This window comes from Ranitomeya imitator, chromosome 2 (assembly GCF_032444005.1).
Source record: "Ranitomeya imitator isolate aRanImi1 chromosome 2, aRanImi1.pri, whole genome shotgun sequence".
NCBI lineage: Eukaryota > Metazoa > Chordata > Amphibia > Anura > Dendrobatidae > Ranitomeya > Ranitomeya imitator.
This window is the reverse complement of record NC_091283.1, coordinates 397,916,639-397,939,308: the sequence shown is the minus strand read 5'-3', so window position 1 is coordinate 397,939,308 and position 22,670 is coordinate 397,916,639. Positions and strand designations below refer to the sequence as shown.

The following is a 22,670-nucleotide window of genomic DNA, read 5'->3' as shown; positions in this document are numbered from 1 at the left end:
GAAAATAAGTATTTGGTCAGAAACAAACAATCAAGATTTCTGGCTCTCACAGACCTGTAACTTCTTCTTTAAGAGTCTCCTCTTTCCTCCACTCATTACCTGTAGTAATGGCACCTGTTTAAACTTGTTATCAGTATAAAAAGACACCTGTGCACACCCTCAAACAGTCTGACTCCAAACTCCACTATGGTGAAGACCAAAGAGCTGTCAAAGGACACCAGAAACAAAATTGTAGCCCTGCACCAGGTTGGGAAGACTGAATCTGCAATAGCCAACCAGCTTGGAGTGAAGAAATCAACAGTAGGAGCAATAATTAGAAAATGGAAGACATACAAGACCACTGATAATCTCCCTCGATCTGGGGCTCCACGCAAAATCCCACCCCGTGGGGTCAGAATAATCACAAGAACGGTGAGCAAAAATCCCAGAACCACGCGGGGGGACCTAGTGAATGAACTGCAGAGAGCTGGGACCAATGTAACAAGGCCTACCATAAGTAACACACTACGCCACCATGGACTCAGATCCTGCAGTGCCAGACGTGTCCCACTGCTTAAGCCAGTACATGTCCGGGCCCATCTGAAGTTTGCTAGAGAGCATTTGGATGATCCAGAGGAGTTTTGGGAGAATGTCCTATGGTCTGATGAAACCAAACTGGAATTGTTTGGTAGAAACACAACTTGTCGTGTTTGGAGGAAAAAGAATACTGAGTTGCATCCATCAAACACCATACCTACTGTAAAGCATGGTGGTGGAAACATCATGTTTTGGGGCTGTTTCTCTGCAAAGGGGCCAGGACGACTGATCCGGGTACATGAAAGAATGAATGGGGCCATGTATCGTGAGATTTTGAGTGCAAACCTCCTTCCATCAGCAAGGGCATTGAAGATGAAATGTGGCTGGGTCTTTCAACATGACAATGATCCAAAGCACACCACCAGGGCAACGAAGGAGTGGCTTCGTAAGAAGCATTTCAAGGTCCTGGAGTGGCCTAGGCAGTCTCCAGATCTCAACCCTATAGAAAACCTTTGGAGGGAGTTGAAAGTCCGTGTTGCTAAGCGAAAAGCCAAAAACATCACTGCTCTAGAGGAGATCTGCATGGAGGAATGGGCCAACATACCAACAACAGTGTGTGGCAACCTTGTGAAGACTTACAGAAAACGTTTGACCTCTGTCATTGCCAACAAAGGATATATTGCAAAGTATTGAGATGAAATTTTGTTTCTGACCAAATACTTATTTTCCACCATAATATGCAAATAAAATGTTAAAAAAACAGACAATGTGATTTTCTGGATTTTTTTTTCTCAGTTTGTCTCCCATAGTTGAGGTCTACCTATGATGTAAATTACAGACGCCTCTCATCTTTTTAAGTGGTGGAACTTGCACTATTGCTGACTGACTAAATACTTTTTTGCCCCACTGTATATAGGAATTGTAGTGCAGAAAAATGTCAGCAGATCTGATCCATCAAAATCTTATATATTTGACTGTAACCAAAAAGCAGTTTGCTTGCCAAAGGACTGGAGATGGTGCAATATTATGTTTTTGCAAGCAACAGTGAAACATGGTAGAGAGTCATTGATAGTTTGCATTTCAGCCAACGGTGTTAGAGATTTGGTCAAGATTCATGGTGACATTAATATTGATACATAAAGAACCTAAAGGGTAACATTTCCCCTAATGGAGAGTGACATGCCTAGCCTGGCATGCCAATGTGAGGAGGCTTATAAGGCTTTTAATACTTCTCTGGAAATTAAATATGCCAATTGCCTCTTCAGAGAGGAAGAGGACTTACTCTTGTGCCACCTATTGAAAGTAGACCCTTTAACGAGCTTTGCCATATGACTTACGATAAAAGGCAAATCAAAATCTCAATTTGCAGACACGGTGTTTTAAGGTATTGCCTCTCATCAGTGCAAAGTATTGAGAATGACTTTAAGCATTTACAGCAGTCTCAGTGTCTCCTATGTGATGTATAAACAGGGTGGACCATTTATAGGATACACCTAAATAAAATGAGAATGGTTGGTGATATCAACTTCCTGTTTGTGGCACATTAGTATACAGGAGGGGGGACACTTTTCAAGATGGGTGGCGACCATGGCGGCCATTTTGAAGTTGGCCATTTTGGATCCAACTTTATTTTTTCAATGGGAAGAGGGTCATGTGACACATCAAACTTATTGAGAATTTCACAGGTAAAACAATGGTGTGCTTGGTTTTAATGTAACTTTATTCTTTCATGAGTTATTTACATGTTTATGACCACTTATAAAATGTGTTCAAAGTGCTGCCCATTGTTTTGGATTGTCAATGCAACCCTCTTCTCCCACTCTTGACACACTGATAGCAACACCGCAGACGAAATGCTAGCACAGACTTCCAGTATCTGTTGTTTCAGATGCTGCACATCTTGTATCTACACAGCATAGACAATTGCCTTCAGGTTACCCCAAAGATAAAAGTCTAAGGGGGTCAGACCGGGAGACCTTGTTGGCCATTCAACTGGACCACGACGAACAATCCACTTTCCAGGAAATTGTTCATGTAGGACCGCTCGGACCTGATACCCATAATTGATGGTATGGTGTGGTATATGGGGTACAAAGATAGTGGGGCCATTCTTCATCAATGGAAACCTCAATGCCACTGGATATCTGAAATTGCTACATGATGATGTGCTGTCCTCTTTATGCACTGAATTGGCACATTCCCTGAGTTTTTCCAGCAAGATGGTGCACCACCACATTATGGGTGTCAGGTCTGAGCATTCCTACAAGGAATCTATCCCCCTTAGACTAGCATTTCTTCTGCAGTGTTGCTATCAGTGTGTCAAAAGTGGGAGAAGACGGTTGCCTTGACAATCCAACACAATGGGCAGCACTTTGAACACATTTTATAAGTGGTCATAAACTTGTAAATAAATCATGAAAGAATAAAGATACGTTAAAACCAAGCACACCATTGCTTTTTGTATGAGATTCTCAATAAGTTTGATGTGTCACATGACCCTTTTCCCATTGAAAAAAATAAAAATAAAGTTGGATCCAAAATGGCCAACTTCAAAATGGTCACCACCCATCTTGAAAAGTTTCCCCCTCCCACATACTAATGTGCCACAAACAGGAAGTTGATATCACCAACCATTCCCATTTTATTTAGGGCAAATCCATATAAATGGCCCACCCTGTACAGCAGTCCCAGCATCTCCTATGTGATGTATATACAGCAGTCCCAGCTTCTCCTATTTGATGTATATACAACAGACCCAGCGTCTCCTGTGTGATGTATATACAACAGTCCCTGTGTCTCCTATGTGATGTATATACAGCAGTCTCAATGTTTCCTATGTTATGTATGTACAGCAGTCCCAGCATCTCCTATGTGATGTATATACAGCTGTCTCAGCATCCTCTATGTGATATAGATACAGCAGTCTCAGCGTCTCCTATGTGATGTATATACAGCAGTCTCAGTGTCTCCTATGTGATGTGTAGACAGCAGTCACAGTGTCTCCTATGTGGTGTATATACAGCAGTCCCATTGTCTCCTATATGGTGTATATATAGCTGTCTCAGCATCTCCTATGTGATGTATATACAGTAGTCCCACCGTCTCCTATGTGATGTATATGATTTACAAAACTTATTATGACAAAAAGTTGGCTGCTCTCCTGGCTAACAAACCTTGAAAAGTAGCTGTGAGAAGCAACATGATCAGTATCACCTAACATCACAGCTGCACCAAAGAGAAGCAGCTCCAGTCATCACATTAAGGGTGAGTTATCGTAAATAATTGTTTGACTAAATATACAGGGGTAATTTTCCAGGTGATAATTTTTCTGTGGCACCCCGAATGATGGTAGAAATTTCCAAATGGCCCCCGGCAGGAAAAAGGTTCCCCACCCCTGTACTAGAGGAAACTTTGTCAGAAGGCACACTATATTGCTGCAGGACAGGACAGCTATAGCAAAACTGGGATAGTTAGGAGACAAAATACTAGTACACGTGGGAGATGAGTCCTCGCTAACTGAATACTTGAGCCATAAATCGCTGCTTGAGTAGGCTTTTTTTTTTATTCTTGCAGAACAAGCAAGAATCCATATTCAAACGTTCTCTCTTTGTGAACTTTTCTGTTCCTCTCCCCATGATCAGATCTGAAAGTGTTTCTAAACAGTGCACACAGGCAATTCAAAGTAGCTTATAAAAGAGCATGAACAAGGCAGCTAAAATAGCACTTTCAGTATGGTGTTGGAGACATTGTAGAAGGAAGCAAAATTAGGTAATGAAATACATTACAAAAAGCCTCCATTTTTATTCTATGCTGACAGCATCCTCTTGTATCTCTTAAAAGCACAGGAACCAACAGTTAATCACAGACTTTCTTCTGATTTGAGAGGACACAAAGAACTTCTTTATTAAAACTATTTCTCAGTTTAAAAAAAGGCTGATAAAAAATTCAGATCTCTACCTTAGTTTCGATCTAGAGAAAAAGTCTATTTTTCCTCATGACATATCCACTTAAGGACTTCTATTCACAAACTTACTCCACAAAGTTTGACTTCCAATATACGGTAGTTGTGATGATGACAGAATGTTGCAAAATTCAAATCCAGCAAATCACTCAAATTTATAAAGAAAATTAATTATGCAAAAAATTTGATATCAACTTCACTGCTCATTTGTCCTGCAGCCTCTGCAAACCACTGACTGTTCTGCTTCTGGAGAGAGGAATGCCAGATAGTGGGCTGCAGAAAAAACAGGAAAGGTGAGAAGCATCAATTTTATTAACCCTTTATTGGCCCTTTTAAAATTCAGCCAGGAATTTGCTGGATTCGCATCAAGCGAATCACAAAATAAATTCAGATTTTTTTTTCATAAAATTTGAGGTGAATTCAATTTACCTTTAGAAGATTTGCTGATCTCTGGGATATTAGGCAGGTCAATCAAGTCTGCTGCAAGCTGCACAAACCAACATCTTTTCCTTTGTCCTATTCTTTTCAATTCTTTTCCTGTGTCTTATCAATAATTTCTCTAGACATCCCTCTCTCTTGCCTAAGATCCCTATGCTGGTCCTGATGCTGAATTAGAAGTCCAAGACATCTGAGATCTTAAAATGCTCAAAAACTATATTATCTTGAGGATTGGAAAAGCTATGGTCCAAAGGAAAATATAGAGATCAGCTTTGTATTTTTTCTGTATGGAAAAAATGTCATTTCATATTTTACCCATTGAAACTTTGCCATTAAAATGTGTTAATAAAAAAATATTGTGCTCCCTCTTTACACATCAATTTTTTTGCAAGAAAAACAAAAACATAACATGCAACACAAACTTGTTCTCACTTGTGCAGTCATCTGTAGGAATCTCCTCTTTATACCGTTCATCACCCCTCACATATGTCTCTGTAGTGTTAATATAGCTCAGATCTTCACCCTGAACGAAATATTGTAAAAGTCACAGATAGAGAAGTACGGTAGTAAGACATGATTTAACAAAAAAAAAGTAAAGACCATAAATTAACATGACAACCAAAAATGAAATGACAGCAGTAATCAAATCATTGCAGGTGTCTCTAGTATATTGGCCATTCAGTGTATAGTACTGGTGGATAAAACAAGACTGAACACAAGATCTTCACAGAGATCTACACATCATAGGGAATATCTAATGAAATCTTCTCTCCATCTACCTGATGATCCTGAGGAACACTGGGATCTTCTTGTTTACAGTCCTGTGGAAGAAGAGGATGGGGACATCTCTCTGGTGTTGTCCTCTCACTGGATAGAACTGGAGGAAACACATACTGGGACTGAATTCATTCTTTACATACAGATAATTATAGGCCGTGTGTATTTAGTCCTATTACCTGGTGATGTGAGGGGCTGGGGAACCTCCATCATGATGTCTTTGTACAGATCTTTGTGTCCTTCTAAATACTCCGACTCCTCCATGGAGAAATAGACGGCAACATCCTGACATCTTATAAGAACCTGACACATACAATGGTACCATCATCCCCACTATCCCTTCAGTTATTGTATAACCCTTGAGTTATTGTATAATGTCCCAGCATTCCCAGCAGTGTCACCTCTCCAGTCAGCAGCTCAATCATCTTGTAGATGAGATCTAGGATCTTCCGGTCATTGATGTCCTCATGTATCAGGGGGTGAGGTGGAGGCCCCATGATTGGGCTCAGGGGTCTTCCCCATCCCTCAGACACAGGGGCCTGACAGCGCTCACTAGAGGTCTTCTTCACTACTGTGTAATCCTGGTGATGGAGAGACACATTAATAAATCTCACTACAGACATTTCCAGAGTCCTCACCTCTCCAGTTCTGTCCATCTGTTATTCCCATAGATAAGAATGATGTAATGTGACGTCATCAGAATCTCTTACCTCTCCAGTAAGCTGGAAGAGGATCTCTAGGGTGAGGTGTAATATCCTCGCCGCAACCTTGGCCCTTTCCTTATCCATCCTAGAGAGGTCAAACTGGAGAATTCCCTTAAATAGAAGATCTTCACTGGAAGGATCCGATGTTGTAGGGACCTGAATAGGAAGAAGATGACGTGATGTCTCTCCAGACCCCAGAGAATAAAAAATATATGTAAAAATAAAATGAAATAAATTATACTCATTTGGACCACAACTGTCCTAGTGCATAATCCAGTCATCTTCTTTAGTCTGTTATGCGACCTTCACTGGGCCATCTATGGTGCCCTTTAGTGTCTAACATCTTTAAAAGTTACAGGCATAAGTACACTTCAAAGATGGCCTAGACCATGCTGGCCTGAAAAAGGGCCAGGTATTTATTTTTTTAAAACTTTTTTAACCTCTCCATAGCCATTGTGAATGCGGCTCTACGATATTAATGGATTTGCAGAAAATGTATCACAAAAAAACCTGAATGGACTGGAACATTTAATATTAACACAGCTCTTCCACTTTTGAGGTGAAATTATGTGTTAGGGCTAGCGCAACGCCCCAAATAATTATAAAGATGGAATAACGTGCGTTCGCAGTCTGGGGTCTACCGTGCAGGGGTGATACCTGCTGCTAGGTAATGGCGGACAGTAAATGGTGGTATAATGAAACCATACACGGGTTAGCTACACCCGGTATGAATGAAGCGAACCCTGTTGCGTCACAGGACCGCAATACCGCAGAGGAAACGCAAGTATTGAGTCACAGAACTCTGTCCCAAGACACGGGGTTAGAGTCCCTCTAGATCACTTGCGTTCGGCATCGGAACTGCGGTCCCAGGGTAAACACAAAATAGATGTAGCGCACTGAGTGCGCGCAGCGCCACTCTGGAGGACACCACTAGCCGCCCAAGTAGGGACAGGTAAGCACACTGGTTGCGCATAGTGCCGCACTGGCTAACGCTGCAGATAGACGCTATAGATTGTGCATGGTGCTGGATGGCAGTAACTTCCGCTAAATAGCTCCAACATTTGCGAACATTCATCAACACTAAGGATGGGTATGATTCGGAGCTTTCACCGGAACAGGCATACATCCACACACACACAATAACTGATTAATACTAGCGAATGGCTTTGTGGCCATGCAAAACTTTTATAGCAGAAGTTCTCCAGGACCTTCCTAGTGATCCAATAGGAGCTGCTACAGGACCTGAGCATGTGACCCCTGACCTCCAATGAGAGGTCGTCCCTTGGGCATGCTTAGAAGAAGAAAAGCAGGACTTAGTCCCAGGACCGCCTGCTTGCTGCTGATCAGTACTGGTTACGATGGCTGTGCCTGGAAGGACAGCAGTAACCACCTGCACAGTTTCAGCTTGAGCCAGACGCTGGGACTGACCTCTCTGCTGAGCAGGCTCCACTGCGGCTGGAGAATGGGAGACAGCAGCAGACATGGTTCGAGATTCCCCCTGTGCAGCGGCGGGAACTCGACACCTAACAGTATGTCACACCTTTACATGAAGAAGAAAAGTACAGGGGTGGTTGTGGGGCATTCCCTACTGAGAGGAATAGAAGCCGCTAACCGCAGACCGCACATCACCTCAAAAGAAGTGTGCTATCTGCCAGGTGCCCAAATCAAAGATGTGTTTGCTAGGGTATCAAGACTCTTCAGTGCTATAGTTTCTATCAGGAGATGCTCCTGATGAAGTACTGAAACGAAACCTGGGTTGAGGCAGTGGGGACGCTTTCTTCAAATATACACCTCAGTAAGTGCGGCCATCTTGCTTTTTTGATGTTTTAAAATATGAATTCATGATTGACTAGTTATTGGAATTTGGGGAATGTGTACCCCTGGTACTGTTATGTATTTCTGGATACAGTGAGCTTGATAAGGCACAGGGTACTATGTGATTAGATATATTTAATTGACATCCCCATTCTTTTGTAATTACCCAGTAGTATTGCTGTATGTCATTCATTAATTTTAATATTATTTATTGAAGTTAATAAAATTATTTTAAGGGTTTATACTCCTCTGGTTATTTTTTAATCATTTTTGTTTTGAACAGATGACTATCCATGCCTACTAATACATAGGAAAATGACACAGCAAAAAAGGACCTGGAAACTATATGCAGAAGACTACTTTGAAGACCTAGGCCGGAAAGTGAAGGAAGTGGGAGCACAGGTCATCTTCACATCCCTTCTCCCAGTGAAAGAACATGGAACAAGGAGACTGAACAGAATTCAACAGGTGAACAACTGGCTACATCAATGGTGCAGTCAGCAACGTTTTGAGTTTCTAGACCATGGATTGAATTACTTGTATGATAGACTCCTATCTAGAGATAAAGAAATAAGAAAAGAAAGGTCAGCTCACCCCTTAGCTGTCCAGAAATCAGAGAGCAGAAAGTCTGTGGTGCAGCAGGATTACTAATCGATTAAAGAGGTGATCCAGCTCTTTGTTCCTAAAAATTCATTATTTATTGAAGCAATACTTTAAAAAACAGTATAATACCATACAGCATAAACATCACTAGCCTCTCCAGAGATCACTAAGCAGATGCGTTTCGAGCTTAGTTGCTCTTATTCATTGCTTCAAGGAAGGCCAGCGAAGACTCAGATTTTAAGGCTGGAATTCAGAAAGGCAGATTTTAATAGACTCAGAAAGGGGGTAGGAAATTTACAATAACTGGATGTTATAAAGGACAGAAATGTCCAAGAAGGATGGGAGATTTTCCTAAATTAACTTCTTGCTGCACAATCAGTAACAATCCCGAAAAGAAGAATTGGAAGCATTTAAAGAGACCAGGACAGATGAACACAGAATATATCAAATGGAAATAGGGGGGCATATTTAGAGAAGAATATCATGCAGTCTGCAGGAAAATGCAGGGCAAGCGTTAGAAGAGCTAAAGCCAGAGAGACCAAAAGCAATAAAAAAGGATTTGCGGGTATGTCAAAAGCTATAGAAAAGTCAACGATGATAGAGAATTTTTACAGGAATAAAAGAGTGCAGTGGTCAAAAATTATAATAAGAAGGCTGAACTTTAAGGCTATGTGCACACGTTGAGTATTTGCTTGCAGAAATTTCTGCAAGGTTTCTGTATCTCTTGGTAGCAAAAATGCTCATTTTGCAGCATTTTTGGTGCGCTTTTTGCCGCAGTTTTGTATGCATCTTTTGCATTCATTTTTGTACAGCAATGAATGCTTTTTTGAGCTGAATACAGATATTTTACAAAAAAATATATGTTTTGTGATGTAATTTCTTGGTTCAACACCTTCTTTTTCAGTCTGATACAGTGGCATCAGGGTAAAGGGATTAGGGCTTGTTGTCAGCAGCCCTAGGTTTAGTAATGAAGAGGATTCAGACAGACAACCTCATTACTAAACCAGTAAGTAGTAAAATACACACACACAGTCACCAGCCTATATAGGAGCATTAACAGAATGAAACTGCATAGGCGGAAACCAAGCAGTAACTGGCAGAAATCATAATGCAACGTGATACCTGTTAATTTTTACAAAAAATGCACCGTGATACCTGTTAATTTTTACAAAAAATGGAGAACAAAAAATTATGTGGGCTCCCACATAATTTTCATAACAAGCAGAGGGAAAGCCGATGGCTGATGTTAATATTCTGGAAAGGAGCCAATAGCCATAAAGGTTCGCAGGGTATTAATATCACCTCACAGCTGTATGCTTAGCCTTTACTGGCTAGTTTACAGGGTCACCCCGGAAAAAAAATTGACTTAGGGTTCCCCTATAAAAACTAGCGAAGGATAGACAGACAGCTGCAGGCTGATATTAATAGCCATGATTATTGGCCCCCTCCCAGACTTAAAACTTTAGCTCTCAGCTGGCCCAGAATTGGCCCATCAATACGATGCACAAATTATGGCACTTGGCCTCACTCTTCCCACTTGCTTGGGTGCGGTGGCAAATGGGTTGAGAGTTGGTGGGTTGATGTAATCTTTTTATTGTCAGGTGACATCAAGTCCAAAGGTTAGTAATGGAGAGCCATCCATAGTCATAAACACACCCAGAATAAAGTCCTTTATTTGAAATAATGTCACAGACTCCTTTATTGAATCTAAATTAAACCATACTCACTTCATCGCCTAATCTACTGAAGCCATTATCTCCTGCAATAAAAATAAGCAGCACGGTGGCTCAGTGGATAGCACTGCAGCCATGCAATGCTGGAGTCCTGGGTTCTAATCCCACCCTGGACAACATCTGCAAGGAGTTTGTATGTTATCCCCGTGTTTGCGTGGGTTTCCTCTGGGTACTCCGGTTTCCTCCCACATTTCAAAGACATACTGATAGGGAATTTAGATTGTGAGCCCCATCGGGGACAGTGATGATAATGTGTGCAGAAGTGTAAAGCGCAGTGGAATAGGTTAGCGATATATAAAAATAAAGATTATTATTACGATAATAATCAACAATAATGTCACTAATGTGGCTGCTCTCAAGGACAGTCAGCTACACACTGATACAGGAGGTAATCGCTCCTGCAGTGTGTAGCGCTGAACACACGAGTTTATCAGCTGATGAGCCCTGGTGATCTCACTTACGGCTGCGTGAGAAAGGTCTCATGTACTGTTGGTGCCGTAAGTGAGATCATCGGGGCTCATCAGCTGATTAACTCATTTGACCTCTCTCACAGAGGCTCAGTTATATACTGCGAGAGCGATGACGTTCCTGTCAGTGAATCACTGGCGGCCAATTAGCTCCCGATGTGACTGTTCTGCAAGGGAGATCACCATTGGACACTCTGGATTATGTCGACTACAATGGACAGGAGAGTGTATGGTTGTTTAATATTTTTGATTGTTTACAGGGACCATGGGAATCTGGGTGTTAAAGAGAGTATATGTTGTTTTTTTATTGCAATGTTTTTATAGGAGACAAGGACATCAGGGATTTGGTGTTAGGTGAATATAATGTTTTTTTTTATTTTCATTTGAATATGTATTTAATCATTTTAAATGTTTTATTTTTTTTTAAGTTTGAGCACAGACACCGGCTGATGAAAGACTAATTCTCCCATCAGCAGCGCATGCTATAACGGTTATCAGTGACAGCAGGCATCGGCTGATGGGAGCAGTAGTCTCTCATCATCTGACGCCCGGGGTAACCTGCGGGGTCATGCTGACATCTGACAGTGTGATCCCGTAGCGCTCTGCCAGCGGTAACGATCTTACCGGTGGTAATGTTACCGCTGATCAAAATAACCGTGCCAATGTTTCCCATGCTGTCACACAGATGATAGCATGGGAAACACCAGTTAGTCCGTAAAAACTCAGCAAATCCGCAAACATTTTTATACCTGTGTTTTTGCTGCGGATTTGACTGACTCAATTGAAGTCAATGGGTGCAAATCGCTAAAAATCCACACAAAGAATTGACATGCTGCAGAAAAAAACACATTGAAAGTACTCAAAGGAAAAATTACTGATCATGTGCACAGCACTTCAAGATTCTCAATGAATTAGCTGGCATAAGGATTACGTAACGTTTTTGGCCCTTTTCCATGGATAAAAGGCTGCGAGAAAGCACCGTGTGCGCTCAGCCTTTAATTCCTATTTTGAATCTGTGTTCTCTAGGAAAGTGAGCGACATATCAACTGATCTTCACTGTGCTATCAAAGGAATAAAAGAATCCATGCTATCTATAAATAGGGATATGGAGAGGGAACATTTAGTTAATTTAAACAAATTTAAATCTCCTGGTCCAGATTAATTACATCCTAGGGTACTGAAAGAGTTAGCAGAGGAAATAGCAGAACTACTAGTTAGAACCTTTGAAAGTTTTTGGAGAACAGGAAAAGTCGCAGAAGATTGGAGAAGGGCAAATACTGGCTCCATCTTCAAAAAAGGAAAGAAGATGGGGCACAGGAAATTACAGGCCAGTGAGACTTATTTCTATGCCAGGAAAGAATTTTAAACAAAATATTAAACAGCATGCATGTAAGTACTTGGATAAGAATACAGTAGTTAACCAGAACCAGCATGGGTTTGTAGCAAACAAGTCATGCTAGACTAATCTAATTTGCTTCTATAATGAAATCACTGAGTGGGTGGATCAGGGAAATGCGGTAGATATAGTATTTCTTGACTTCAGCAAAGCATTTGAATAAGTATCTTATACAATCCTTATTGAAAAAATGACCAAGTATGGCAGCAATGGTTTGGTGGATTTATAACTGGCTCAGTGATGGTACTGAAAGAGTGGCAATACATGTTTGCAAATTCAAACGGAAGAGTGTTTCAATTGGGGTACCGCAAGGCTGTCCTGGCCCCAGTGTTGTTCAATATTTTGATAAGTGATATAGATAAGGAAACTAAAGGTAACCTAATCAAATTTGCAGATGATGCAAAGCTAGGAGGGATAGCTGACACTAGAGCAGAGAGAGAAAGGTTTCAGAAGTATCTAGATAAGCTTGAAAAATGGGCAGCAAATAAGGCCGGGTTCACACTGCGTTATGGTGGTACGTTAAATGGACTACGTTACACCGCGGCATAACACGGTGTAACCTAGTCCGTTAACGCAGCCATTGAAAGCAATGTCGGATGCATCGCTAGCGCAAGCCCACAATGGGCGTGCGCTAGGGATGTGCCGTCATTGAGTGACGGACCCTGAGACGCGGGCTGCAGCGTTTCCGGGTCCGTCACTGCTAGCGCAGATAGAGCTAGCAGATGCTCTATCTGCGCTAGCGCTCTGCATATACCGGAACTTGCGTTACAGCAGCCCGTTAGCGTATGTGCTGAACGGGCTGCTGCTAACGCAGTGTGAAGCCGGCCTAATAGAATGGTATTTAACAGGGAGAAAAGCAAGAGTCTACATCTGGACATAAAAAACAAAAAGTACGTCTACAAAATAGGAGGAAAAGAACTAAGCAATAGCACATGTGAAAAAGACTAATAGATCACAGGTTGAACATGAATCAGCAGTATGATGCAGCAGCAAAAAAGGCAAACAGTTCTAGGATTTATTAAGAGAAGCATAGAGTCTGGATCACATGAAGTATGTTAATTATCCCGTTCTACTCCTCTATGGTAAGGCCTCATCTGGGATACTGTGTAGACTTTTGGGCACCAGATTTTAAAAAATACATCGAAAAACTGGAAAAAGTTCAGAAAAAAACTACCAGGATGGTAAGTGGACTGCAAAGTATGTCCTACAAGGAACAGTTAAAGGATCTGGGAATGTTTAGCATGCAAAAAAGAAGGCTAAGTGGAGACTTAACCCCTTAATGACAGCCAATACGCCTTTTAACTGACCTGACATATAAGAGAATAGCCTCCCCATACAGGTAACAATCCAGCATCTGTCGGTTGTGCACTAGAGCTGACAACTTTCTGCATCAGCCACGATCAGTGTTTGCACCATCCAAATCTCTTTAACCCCTTAGAAGCTGCTGTAAATTGTGACTACATCATTATATATGGTTAACAGAGTGTGGGGTCTTCCTCTTTATCCCAATTGGTGCCCTCAGATCATGATTGTGTGGTCCTGATGTTTGCCGTGGAAATTCATGACCAAATAGCGGCCTTAGAGTCTGCTGGCTGTTGTAATCTGTTCAGAAGTTAAAGGCATTTAGGTGGTAAAAGTACACATTTTCATTTGTGTCATACCACTTTGCATTAATTCCTGTAAAGCACCTGAAGGGTTAATAAACTACCTGACAGCAGTTTTGAATATGTCAGGGGGTGCTGTTTTTAAAATGGTATCACGTTTGGGGGTTTCCCAATATGAGACCCCTAAAGTCACTTCAAACATGGATAAGTCCACAAAAAAATAAATTTAGTAAATTTCCTTGAAAAAATTAAAAACTGCTGCTACAATTTTAAACCTCCTAAAATGCTAACAAAATAAAATAACATTTTACAAATGGCGCTGATGTAAAGCTGACATGTGGAAACCGTAGATTATTTAGATCGAAGGTCTAAACATTAACTAACCTACCAAAATACCGGTTCCTGAAAGTCAAAGCGCCATATAAACTAAACAGCCAGGCACAGAGCAAAAATTTGTCACGGGCCGAGAGTATCAGATCCCGGATCACCATAGCACAATCCTAAAGGAATAAAGGAAAACCGGCTATCAAGCCACGGCTTCCAGATCTGAGACTTTTTTGTTTTGGATGACGCAGATAACACCAGCGCCCGTTCGTATTGGCAATGAAGGTTCATCCTATCAATCACAGATTGTATGGTCGGTGCGCTAGTCACTCTCCACTTGGAAGCTATTGCCAGTCTAGCGGCTATAAACAAATGTGAGAACATACCTCTCAGTTCATGTGGGATCTCATCCAAACCAATATGCAATAAAACAATACTAGGTTGCAGGGCCATCCGAATCCCAGTCGCCTCCGCTATCACGTCCTCCAAACTAACCCAAAGATTCAGTAATTTCGGACACGACCACCACATATGGCTAAGCGTCCCCAACATACCGCAGCCTCTCCAGCACAATGGGGAGCATTGAGGGCCAAAATGGGCAACTGGGTAGTAGTACCAGCGCAAATGGACTTTTTTCAATTGTTCCAGATGGTTTACACAGGAGGATACTCTCCGAACCTCTAACACCGCTTCCCGCCACCCATCAGGCGCTAGGGTGACCTGCAGGAGATTTAGTTTTTATTGCCGCAGCTGAAACATTTACTAGCTCATCACTAGTAGTTCCCACTTAATCTTTACACGTAAGGTGATTCTATGGTGTTTAATTGAGCATTTTTATATATAAAAATATTGATTTTATTTGGTATCTCTATATAATACCATTGGATGTCATTCTTTGTGTTTATCTCTCAAAAAAATAAAAGGAACACTAAAATACCACATCCTAGATATCACTGAATGAAATATTTCAGTGTCAAATCTTTATTCATTACATTGTGGAATGTGTTGAGAACAATAAAACATAAAAATGATCAATGTAAATCAAAATTAATATCCCATGGACGTCTGGATTTGGAATGATACTCAAAATGAAAGTGGAAAATCAAATTACAGGCTGGTCCAACTTCAGTGGAAATGCCTCAAGACAAGGAAATGATGTTCTGTTGTGTGTATGTGGCCTCCACGTGCCTGTATGACCTCCCTACAATGCCTGGGCATGCTCATGATGAGGCGGCGGATGGTCTCCTGAGGGATCTCCTCCAAAACCTGGACTAAAGCATCCGCCAACTCCTGGGCAGTCTGTCGTGCAATGTGACATTGGTGGATAGTGCGAGACATGACGTTCCAGATGTGTTCAATCGGATTCAGGTCTGGGAAACGGGAGGCAGTCCATAGCTTCAATGCCTTCATCTTGCAGGAACTGCTGACACACTCCAGCCACATGAGGTCTGGCATTGTCCTGCATTAGGAGGAACCCAGGGCCAACTGTACCAGCATATGGTCTCACAAGGGGTCTGAGGATCTCATCTCGGTACCCAGCGTCGGACTGGAGTAGTGTGGGCCCACCAGAGAAAATCATTCTAAGGGCCCACCATGCTTAAGGGGTACTAGCTGCAGAGTCATCCCTTTTTCACTGGATCCTGCATCAAAAAAACGGTCCGTCGGGCAGAGAAAACGTTCAGAGGAACGTTTTTTGCTAGCTACAAAGAGCATCGCTGCGTGGGAACGCCGGTAGGTGAGAATACCGCGATTTTTTTTTTTACCTGGTTTGTGTTGTGTATGCGTTTTCGCAGCGGAAAACCGTAGCGAAGACGCATACACAACAGGTGCACACAGCTTCGACGGGTCCGTCAGAAAGACGGGCCCAGTGCACACGTTTTCCACAATCTGCACAGGATCCGTCATTTCAACGTCTTAATGGATCCTGTGCAGATTTTGAAGATGGAAGTGTGAAAGTAGCCTTAGTTTCCATCTAGTTAAGCACCCTTGCCGGCAGCAGATAATTTTATGTAAAACCTAGAACAATGATATTCTATAAGCACAGAAAGATTTTATTATTTAGACATGTGCCACATACACACAATAGACACGACACATACACACCAGTCACACGCTAGACACAGGATACATACATGTGACACACACACCAGTCATACGCTAGCCACATGACACACTCACGCACCATACATACACCAGTCACACACTAGACACAGGATTAGAGATGAGCGGACCCCTAGATGTTCGGGTCCGGCCGAACAGTTAAAAATGAGACCAGGTTCGGGTACCAGAACAGTACCTGGACCCTATTCATTTGAATGGGGGGCCAATACATCCAGTGTTTACCACTCTGTCAGATGCAAGACAGAGCAGCAAACACTGCTTCTGATCCGCCAGTCAGACAGCTGATGTTCACACGCTCTCAAATGATGTGAGCCCACAGTTGTGATCGGAGGTATAAAGTTTACCTCCGTCACTGGCGTCGGCTAACCTCATCGAGGTTACGACAAGTCACTGAGGCTATGTTCTCAGCCAGGCCCCTGAACTGCGGTGACCTTGGTGAGATCCCCACTAGCATAGTGAGAAAGTCCCACAATGCAGAGGCGGTGAACTCACCAATGGGCTTTTTCTCACTCCCCCCCTCTTCTCCACACAGCCCTGGATCACCTCTTTTTCCACAAAGCTCATCATCCCCCCTTTTCCACACAGCCTCCTCATCATCCCCCCTTCTCCACACAGCCCCCTCATCACCCCCCCCCCCCTTTTCCACAAAGCTCATCATCCCTCCTTTTCCACACAGCCCCTCATCATCCCTCCTTCTCCACACAGCCCTCTCATCATCCCTCCTTCTCCACACAGCCCCCTCATCATCCCTCCTTTTCCACACAGCCCCTCATCATCCCTTCTTCTCCACACAGCCCCCTCATCATCCCTCCTTCTCCACACAGCCCCCTCATCATCCCTCCTTCTCCACACAGCCCCCTCATCATCCCTCCTCCACACAGCCCCCTCATCCCTCCTCCACACAGCCCCCTCATCTCTCCTTCTCCACACAGCCCCCTCATCATCTCTCCTTCTCCACACAGCCTCATCCTCCCCCCTTCTCCACACAGCCCCCTCATCATCTCTTCTTCTCCACACAGCCCCCTCATCATCTCTTCTCCACACAGCCCCCTCATCCCTCCTCCACACAGCCCCCTCATCATCTCTCCTTCTCCACACAGCCTCCTCATCATCCCTCCTTCTCCACACAGCCTCCTCATCATCCCTCCTCCACACAGCCCCCTCATCCCTCCTCCACACAGCCCCCTCATCCCTCCTCCACACAGCCCCCTCATCATCCCTCCTTCTCCACACAGCCTCATCCTCCCCCCTTCTCCACACAGCCCCCTCATCATCTCTTTTTCTCCACACAGCCCCCTCATCATCTCTTCTCCACACAGCCCCCTCATCATCCCTCCTCCACACAGCCCCCTCATCATCCCTCCTCCACACAGCCTCCTCATCATCTCTTCTTCTCCACACAGCCTCCTCATCACCCCCCCCCTTTTCCACAAAGCTCATCATCCCTCCTTTTCCACACAGCCCCTCATCATCCCTCCTTCTCCACACAGCCCTCTCATCATCCCTCCTTCTCCACACAGCCCCCTCATCATCCCTCCTTTTCCACACAGCCCCTCATCATCCCTTCTTCTCCACACAGCCCCCTCATCATCCCTCCTTCTCCACACAGCCCCCTCATCATCCCTCCTTCTCCACACAGCCCCCTCATCATCCCTCCTCCACACAGCCCCCTCATCCCTCCTCCACACAGCCCCCTCATCTCTCCTTCTCCACACAGCCCCCTCATCATCTCTCCTTCTCCACACAGCCTCATCCTCCCCCCTTCTCCACACAGCCCCCTCATCATCTCTTCTTCTCCACACAGCCCCCTCATCATCTCTTCTCCACACAGCCCCCTCATCCCTCCTCCACACAGCCCCCTCATCATCTCTCCTTCTCCACACAGCCTCCTCATCATCCCTCCTTCTCCACACAGCCTCATCATCCCTCCTCCACACAGCCCCCTCATCCCTCCTCCACACAGCCCCCTCATCCCTCCTCCACACAGCCCCCTCATCATCCCTCCTTCTCCACACAGCCTCATCCTCCCCCCTTCTCCACACAGCCCCCTCATCATCTCTTTTTCTCCACACAGCCCCCTCATCATCTCTTCTCCACACAGCCCCCTCATCATCCCTCCTCCACACAGCCCCCTCATCATCCCTCCTCCACACAGCCTCCTCATCATCTCTTCTTCTCCACACAGCCTCCTCATCATCCCTCCTCCACACAGCCCCCTCATCATCTCTCCTTCTCCACACAGCCTCCTCATCATCCCTCTTCCACACAGCCCCCTCATCCCTCCTCCACACAGCCCCCTCATCATCTCTCCTTCTCCACACAGCCTCATCCTCCCCCCTTCTCCACACAGCCCCTTTCAAGTTACATCAAATAAATTCATCCTCTGACCACTCACACTGAGTCCTGGGTCTTCATTCCTGTCTGTGCAAGGATCCATTGTGCAGACCCTCATTCCTCTCCTCCCACAGTTCCATAGTGCAGCCCCCTCGGTCCTCTACTTACAGGGCTCCAGCAGCCTCAGTCGGCACAGCTCTGCTTCCTGCTATCAGGTCACTGGTCTGATGGAGGCCCCGCCCCTTCCAGTGACATCATGCCCTCAAAAAATCAACTCCGTTCTAGACGCTGTGTGCAGTGTCTCACAGCCTGTGGCTCTGTGCTGTGTGGTGGCGCTGTGCGGGTTATTCTATACCCGGTGCCGGCCGCCTGCACTGCTCCTCAATAACATATGATGTGAGGCGAGAGCTTTCTATCACCTGCGGCTGCCGCTTCTATTGATCTCATGAGCACTGCGCAGCTGAGAGAGCGGCGCCAAGACATCAATAGAAGCCGCAGCAGGTGATAAGAAAGCTCTCACCTCACATCACATGTTACTGAGCGGTGCAGGCGGCCGGCACCACGTTATGGAATAACACTCACTGCTGGGTGCATGCAATCATAATACAGGACAGAGCAGGAGTCTGGTGAAGGGGAGGGCCCACCGGAGGATTCTCCGATCTCCCGGTGGGCCAGTCCGACACTGTCGGTACCCAACGGCAGTCAGGCTATCTCTGGCGAGCACATGGAAGGCTGTGAGGCCCTCCAAAGAAATGCCACCCCACACCATTACTGACCCACTGCCAAACCGGTCATGCTGAAGGATGTTGCAGGCAGATCACTCTCCACAGCGTCTCCAGACTGTCACTTCTGTCACATGTGCTCAGTGTGAACCTGCCTTCATCTGTAAAGAGTACAGGGCGCCAGTGGTGAATTTGCCAATCCTGGTGTTCAGTGGCAAAAGCCAAGTGTCCTGCACGGTGTTGGGCTGTGAGCACAACCCCCATCTGTGGATGTCGGGCACTCAGACCATCCTCATATAGTCGGTTTCTAACCGTTTGTGCAGACACATGCACATTTGTGGCCTGCTGGAGGTCATTTTGCAGGGCTCTGGCAGTGCTCCTCCTGTTCCTCCTTGCACAAAGGCTGAGGCAGCGGTCCTGCTGCTGGGTTGTTGCCCTCTTACGGCCCCCTCCACGTCTCCTGGTGTACTGGCCTGTCTCCTGGTAGCACCTCCAGCCTCTGGATACTACACTGACAGACACAGCAAACCTTATTGCCACAGCTTGCACTGATGTGCCATCCTGGATGAGCTGAACTACTGGAGCCACTTGTGTGGGTTGTAGAGTCCGTCTCATGCTACCACGAGTGTGAAAGCACAACCAACATTCAAAAGTGACAAAAACATCAGCCAGAAAGCATTGATACTGAGATGTGGTCTGTGGTCCCCACCTGCAGCACCACTCCTTTATTGAGTGTGTCTTGATAATTGCCAATAATTTCCATCTGTTGTCTATTCCATTTGCACAACAGCATGTGAAATTGATTGTCTATTAGTGTTGCTTCCTAAGTGGACAGTATGATTTCACAGAAGTTTGATTTACTTGGAGTTATAGTCTGTTGTTTAGGTGTTCCCTTTATTTTTTGAGCAGTGTATTATATGGAAGGCAATGAGGGGGATATTATACTATACGGAGGACAATGTGGAGACCATTACATTATATGAAAGTGAATGTGGAGGCAATTATAATATATGGAAGTCTATGTGGGGGATCATTATTTTATATGGAAGGCAATGTGAGGGCCAATACTAGAAATCAAGGACAGTGGAAAGAAGCTGAAATAGAAACACATGCCTCATATTCTCATATTACAATAGGGATATCGCTATTCTAACCCAGTCACACTGTAAATTGCGCTTCTCTTACTCATCCTACAGGTCTACAGCTTGTCATGCCACCATCTTGCCTTCTATAAAACAGATTAACAGTTACATTATATTTATGTTTGGGGTAAATTAATTAATGGGATTGTCAACTACTAGATTAGATGCTTAGTACAAAAAGAACAAGTTTTCTTTTCTTGTCAGGGTAAAAAGTCATGTCACAGTACAAAAGAAAATCCTAAGCCTAGTTCTGGCTACAAACTTCACAGCTCTTGCATTGTCCAGGTGTAAGACCTACAGACCAGGACCTCAAACAAGTGTCCATGATGATGGCTCCCACAGGCAAAGTGATAATGGCTAAGATACTCATGGGTCACCTTGCAGCACCTCGGGACAAGAGATCCCTGACTGTCCTCCTGGTAACATGCCATACAAAATCCCAGTGTCCCCTGTCATCTGTCGCTGTCCTCAGTACTCATGAAGGAAGTGACCACTAAAGTCAATGACTGGCTGCAAAATCGGTGAGGATTATCTGATAAAAGAGAGGATCCTTGTCTACAGCAACATACATCCTACATATAACAATTTTTTAAATAAAAATGCGAGATCTCTTGCAACAATATCTACTAATAAAACCTATTTACTTACACTTCCCAGAATTACATTTTCCTTAAAGTTAAAGGGGTATTCCCTTCTCCAAGATCCTATCCCAATATGTAGTAGATGTAATAATAATAATATTAGCAAATACCTCCAATTAGAAATGTAATACAGTTCTCGTTATTTGCTATGTCGCTTACTCCATCTGCAGGCATTGCAGTAATGTAACAGGTATCCATGGTTACGACCACTATGTAGTGACAGTTAGGTATCCATGGTTCTGACCACTAACAGCTAATTTACCGCTGGATAGCTTACACCTACTACATATTGGGATGGGATGTGGTGGTAGGGAATACCCCTCTCGTTCCTACTGCGAGAAGAGAACGACAGAGGGGAAACATAATGGGGAATCTCCAGCACCTACCTCCACGTACAGAGCCGCACACCACATATATGGCTGTTCTGTGCACAGGACCTGTGATGAGGTCACAGGAGGGGAGGAGTCAGGGGTCACATGATCAGGGGCCTCAGTATCTGCAGGACTCTGCTGTACTGGTTGTCATGGTGCTGGATGAGGGGACGTTTCTGTGTGGGGTCAGGATGGAGATACAGTGTGGACGTAGCAGAGCCGCGTGTGTAGGAGATGTACAGAGCGGAGCCGTGTGTGTACTGGGTGTACGGACAGGAGCTGTGTGTACGAGGTGTACGCAGGGGAGCCGTGTGTGTATGAGGTGTGTGGAGCAGAGCCGCGCGTGTACAAGGTGTACGGAGAGGAGCCGCGTGTGTACGAGGTGTAAGGAGAGGAGGCGTGTATGTACGAGGTGTGCGAAGAGGAGCCGTGTGTGTACGAGGTGTAAGGAGAGGAGGCGTGTGTGTACGAGGTGTGCGAAGAGGAGCCGTGTGTGTACGAGGTGTAAGGAGAGGAGCCGTGTGTGTACGAGGTGTACGGAGAGGAGCTGTGTGTGGACGAGGTGTACGGAGCGGAGCTATGTGTGTACGAGGTGTATGGAGAGGAGCCGTGTGTTTACGAGGTGTACGGAGCGGAGCTGTGTGTGTACGATGTGTAAGGAGAGGAGCCGCGTGTGTACGAGGTGTAAGGAGAGGAGCGGTGTGTGGACGAGGTGTACGGAGCGGAGCTGTGTGTGTACGAGGTGTACGGAGCAGAGCCGTGTGTACGAGGTGTACGGAGCGGAGCCGTGTGTGTACGAGGTGTACGGAGAGGAGCGGTGTGTGGACGAGGTGTACGGAGCGGAGCTGTGTGTGTACGAGGTGTACGGAGCAGAGCCGTGTGTACGAGGTGTACGGAGTGGAGCCGTGTGTGTACGAGGTGTACGGAGAGGAGCGGTGTGTGGACGAGGTGTACGGAGCGGAGCTGTGTGTGTACGAGGTGTATGGAGAGGAGCCGTGTGT

The 22,670-nt window shown here is 44.7% G+C and overlaps 1 protein-coding gene across 2 annotated transcripts in view; it reads right to left on the bottom strand.

Moving 5' to 3' along the window:
- Nucleotides 1-21,734, bottom strand: part of LOC138664151 (gastrula zinc finger protein XlCGF57.1-like) — a 44,537-nt gene extending 22,803 nt beyond the window's left edge. Inside the window, exons 1-6 of one of the 2 annotated variants that reach the window (XM_069750597.1) lie at nucleotides 21,685-21,734; nucleotides 6,403-6,552; nucleotides 6,094-6,273; nucleotides 5,872-5,995; nucleotides 5,695-5,792; nucleotides 5,348-5,438 (exon numbers count right to left, since the gene is read on the bottom strand). In XM_069750597.1, coding sequence (XP_069606698.1) covers nucleotides 5,348-5,438; nucleotides 5,695-5,792; nucleotides 5,872-5,995; nucleotides 6,094-6,273; nucleotides 6,403-6,552; nucleotides 21,685-21,711 — 670 coding nt within the window. In that variant the 5' untranslated portion in view covers nucleotides 21,712-21,734. Of the gene's footprint in view, nucleotides 1-5,347; nucleotides 5,439-5,694; nucleotides 5,793-5,871; nucleotides 5,996-6,093; nucleotides 6,274-6,402; nucleotides 6,553-18,854; nucleotides 19,004-21,684 lie in introns of those variants that run through there. The other variant, XM_069750596.1, reaches the window with a different exon arrangement.
- Between the last annotated feature and the right edge of the window lie 936 nt (nucleotides 21,735-22,670).